Source organism: Habropoda laboriosa, unplaced genomic scaffold (genome assembly GCF_001263275.1).
Source record: "Habropoda laboriosa isolate 0110345459 unplaced genomic scaffold, ASM126327v1 scaffold291, whole genome shotgun sequence".
NCBI classification, from domain to species: Eukaryota; Metazoa; Arthropoda; class Insecta; order Hymenoptera; family Apidae; genus Habropoda; species Habropoda laboriosa.
Window position 1 is genome coordinate 2,217,596 of NW_017100515.1, and position 4,158 is coordinate 2,221,753.

Genomic DNA, 4,158 nt, shown 5'->3' on the forward strand with positions numbered 1-4,158 from the left:
CAGTTAATATGGAGGGACCAGAAGTAACATTCTTATTTCAGTTTGGTTTAACTCGTGATATTGTCACAGTTGAAGGCAGTACATTAACTCTTAAAACACTTAAGGAATTTGCTTGTGACTTTATAAATACCAAGTGTCCAGAACATGGTTTAAATCATTTATTTGAACGATTGCTTTTATTTAAGCATGATTATAATTCCACTAATATCTTACAACTTATTACAAATGCAACTGAAGTTGTTGATGAAACATTAGTTGAAATTGTTCTAACTGGTAAATTTTGAATTTATATAGACTATATATTACATAGTTTACTTTATTTTTTCAGCACAAGTGCCAAATGAAGAAGTTCCCATTCGTCCCCATGCTTTAACTGTTCATTCATATAAAGTTCCAACATTTTGTGATTTTTGTGGTGAAATGTTATTTGGTCTGGTTCGACAAGGTCTAAAATGTGAAGGTAAGTATAATGATATTATTATTTCAGTAATTTGGAGTGGTAAAATATAATTAATGCATTTTACTTTATAGGTTGTGGAATGAATTACCATAAAAGATGTGTTATAAAAATACCTAATAATTGCTCACATGATGCCAGTCAAAGACGGCGTAGTTCTGCAATGTTGAATGTACCAAGATCTCCAAGTCAAGGATCTACCAGTAGTTTGACCAGCATTAGTGATGACAACCATAGTACAAATAATACACCGAATGCAAGTCAAAATAATAGTACATTGGTAAAATTTTATACAAAATGAAATATATAGTTTATGTATTTCCATATCCTATAGTGTTTTATTGCATCATATATTTAGACAATACCAAGTATAATGGCTCCAAAACAATCTCGCTCTCCTTCATTGGGAGGAAGACCAGTATGGGTTGAAAGAGAACTTGCAACACGTATAAAAATTCCACATACATTTGTAATACATACTTATACTAGGCCAACTGTATGTGGATACTGTAAAAAATTACTACGAGGTTTATTTAAACAAGGCCTACAGTGCAAAGATTGTCAATACAATGCACATAAAAAATGTATAGAAAAAATACCTAAAGACTGTACAGGAGAAAATCCACGAGACAATACAGGTTCTTTTTATTTGTATTTCATTATTTAGTTTTTCTTTATGTGAATTATTTTAATAAAAATGTTTATATAGGTAATGAATATCCTGATAGTGGTGTTGGTAGTGAGCCAGAAGGAAAATGTGACGGTAGAAATGAAGAAGGCGATGGCGATAGTGACGCTGAATCTCCTTCACCCCCTCAACATTGTTTTTTTGTAGTAGATGAAACAGAAGCATCTGATGAATACACTGTAAACATACTTTTATGATAGAGAATATCAAATAAACGGGAATATTTTCAATAATGCAGCTAATAAGAATATTAATTTCGTAAGATGTTTTATAATAAATAATATTTATATAGATTATTTTTGTAGGATCAAGTTCCATGCAATGATGATATTACTTATGACGAATTTCAAAAATCCAGACCATCAAGGTAAATTATAAATTTAATTATTGACCAATGTAAATATGTATTTAAATTCACTTTTTATCATATTTACTTCCATTATATTAGTTGCAGTTCTACACCAAGCAATAATATTCCTTTAATGCGTATAGTGCAAAGTGTTAAGCATACAAAACGACGTGGTTCGAAGGTATTAAAAGAGGGTTGGATGGTACATTTTACAAGTCGTGATCCACTGGTAAATTATTGACACATATAAATACATTTACATATAGGAATAATTATGTTAAAGATATGTTATTAAGATTGAATTTGAAAAATTACAGCGAAAAAAACATTATTGGCGACTTGATACAAAAGCTATAACATTATTTCAAAATGAAAATAGTTCTAAATATTATAAAGAAATTCCATTGGTTGAAATATTGTCTATTGAAACTGCATCTCGTTCACGTATGTACTTTAATATTATTGTATTGAAATTTTGTTTGTTGTATTAATGACATGAAAAACATTAATTATGTTCCAGATACTATGCATTGTTTTGAGTTAAAAACTGCCAATGTTGATTATTATGTTGGAGAAGATCCTTCATATGCAGATAATTGTAGCCAAGTTCCTCCACCAGAAAGTGGTATTGGAGCACATGTTGCTAGGTCATGGGAAACTAGTATTAGACAAGCACTTATGCCTGTAACTACTGTATCAACTAGTATGTATATATTTCCCTATTTATTGTTTGGTATAAAAAAAATATTTTTTTCATTTATTAAGTATGTTACCAGAATAAAAAAATATAATTAATGTATATCGCGATTTCAGGTTCAGAACAGTCTACAGAACCTGAAGAAAATATTACAGATATGTCTCAGTTATATGAGATTTTTCCAGATGAAGTTTTAGGTTCTGGACAATTTGGTACAGTCTATGGAGGTGTTCATCGTAAAAGTGGTCGAGCAGTTGCCATAAAAGTTATTGATAAGTTTCGTTTTCCTACAAAACAAGAAGCACAGCTGAAAAATGAAGTTGCTATACTCCAGAATCTTTCACATAGTGGAGTTGTTAATCTGGAACGGATGTTCGAAACCCCGGAACGAATATTTGTAGTTATGGAAAAATTGAAAGGTGATATGCTGGAAATGATACTAAGTTCGGAACGTAGCCGTCTTAGCGAAAGAGTAACTAAATTCTTAATCACACAAATATTAGTAGCATTAAAACATTTACATAGCAAAAATATAGTACATTGTGATTTAAAACCTGAAAATGTGCTGCTAAGTAGCGATAACGAGTTTACACAAGTAAAACTGTGCGACTTCGGTTTTGCGAGAATCATAGGAGAGAAAAGTTTCAGAAGAAGTGTTGTTGGTACTCCCGCATATCTGGCACCTGAAGTTTTAAGAAACAAAGGTTATAATCGATCTTTAGATATGTGGAGTGTTGGTGTAATTATTTATGTTTCTTTGAGTGGTACATTTCCATTCAATGAAGAAGAAGATATTAATGAACAAATTCAAAATGCTGCTTTCATGTATCCACCTATCCCTTGGCGAGAAATCTCATCAGATGGTATGCAAATGATTAAAATAAAATAATCTTATTTAATACTCATCTAACTACAAAATAAACACGATTTATGACCTTTTTGCAGCTATTGATTTAATCAATAACCTATTACAAGTAAAACAAAGAAAACGTTATACTGTAGATAAAAGTTTACAACATGTATGGCTCCAGGTAAGTAATTTTATAATCATAAAACAATTTGAAAATTATGAATTATTAATTATATTCTTTGTAAGGATTATCAAACATGGTGTGATTTACGAGAATTAGAAGCAAAAGTGGGATATCGTTATTTAACTCACGAAAGTGATGATGCCCGGTGGTTAGCATATGGTAATCAACGTACATGACAAAGCTCTCCGCCTACGTTAAACATCGAAACATTGCCAAATAATTTGTCTATACGTAAAGGCTGGGCTCGTAGTGCTCGAGCTACATTACGACGTTTTATTCGTGCCTGACTTGAATACATTCATAAAAGGGAGTATAATTATATTTCGTTTTGAATATCAGAATACTGATATTAAGCAGCACTCCATTACGTATCTTCCAAGACGTTTTACGTAGAAAATAAGAATATTACTTAAGGACATTTTGATTAGACTGCATTGTGTAAGATAGGACACTTAACAAAATACGCTAGGGGAAAGCATCAGCAATGTTTTTATGAAAGTTCTTAAGGAATTTTAATAATGAATTTGAACATGTTTCAATATTGTAAGGTACTCATACAATTTTCCCATAGGTAATAATTTATGGGAAATATTTCAGAAAATAGTAGATATAGTCATGACATTTCTAATAATTACTTATCTTATCATGGGATAAGTAATTGTTTCATACTATTTTATCATTTTAATACATTTAATACATAATAATATTTTACAAGTAATATATAAGTGCTAATCTTTTAATATAAGTATATTTTCCAGCTTAATATAGAATTCAGTATGTAGCATGTTTTATAAATGCACAGAAGTTGCTTAAAGTAGAATAATTAGATTTAGATAGTACATAACTGTATGTATAAACTATAGAGTATATACATATTCTTTTATATGTATAAACCTTTTGACATTCTATGGAATGTGGTGGGGGTAAGAGTAT

General features: G+C 30.2%; 2 protein-coding genes across 2 annotated transcripts in view; one reads left to right on the plus strand and one right to left on the minus strand.

Moving 5' to 3' along the window:
• Positions 1-1,573, minus strand: part of LOC108576380 (bifunctional glutamate/proline--tRNA ligase) — an 8,370-nt gene extending 6,797 nt beyond the window's left edge. The window contains exons 1-2 of the mRNA XM_017939353.1: positions 1,564-1,573; positions 823-936 (exon numbers count right to left, since the gene is read on the minus strand). Coding sequence (XP_017794842.1) covers positions 823-936; positions 1,564-1,573 — 124 coding nt within the window. The remainder of the gene's footprint in view (positions 1-822; positions 937-1,563) is intronic.
• A 120-nt stretch (positions 1,574-1,693) lies between these two features.
• LOC108576381 (serine/threonine-protein kinase D1) lies at positions 1,694-3,401 on the plus strand. Its single transcript, XM_017939354.1, has 6 exons — positions 1,694-1,723; positions 1,812-1,938; positions 2,015-2,197; positions 2,308-3,054; positions 3,137-3,222; positions 3,288-3,401. Exons 1-6 carry the CDS (start codon positions 1,694-1,696, stop codon positions 3,399-3,401), a joined length of 1,287 nt encoding a protein of 428 aa, XP_017794843.1.
• Positions 3,402-4,158: the final 757 nt, after the last annotated feature.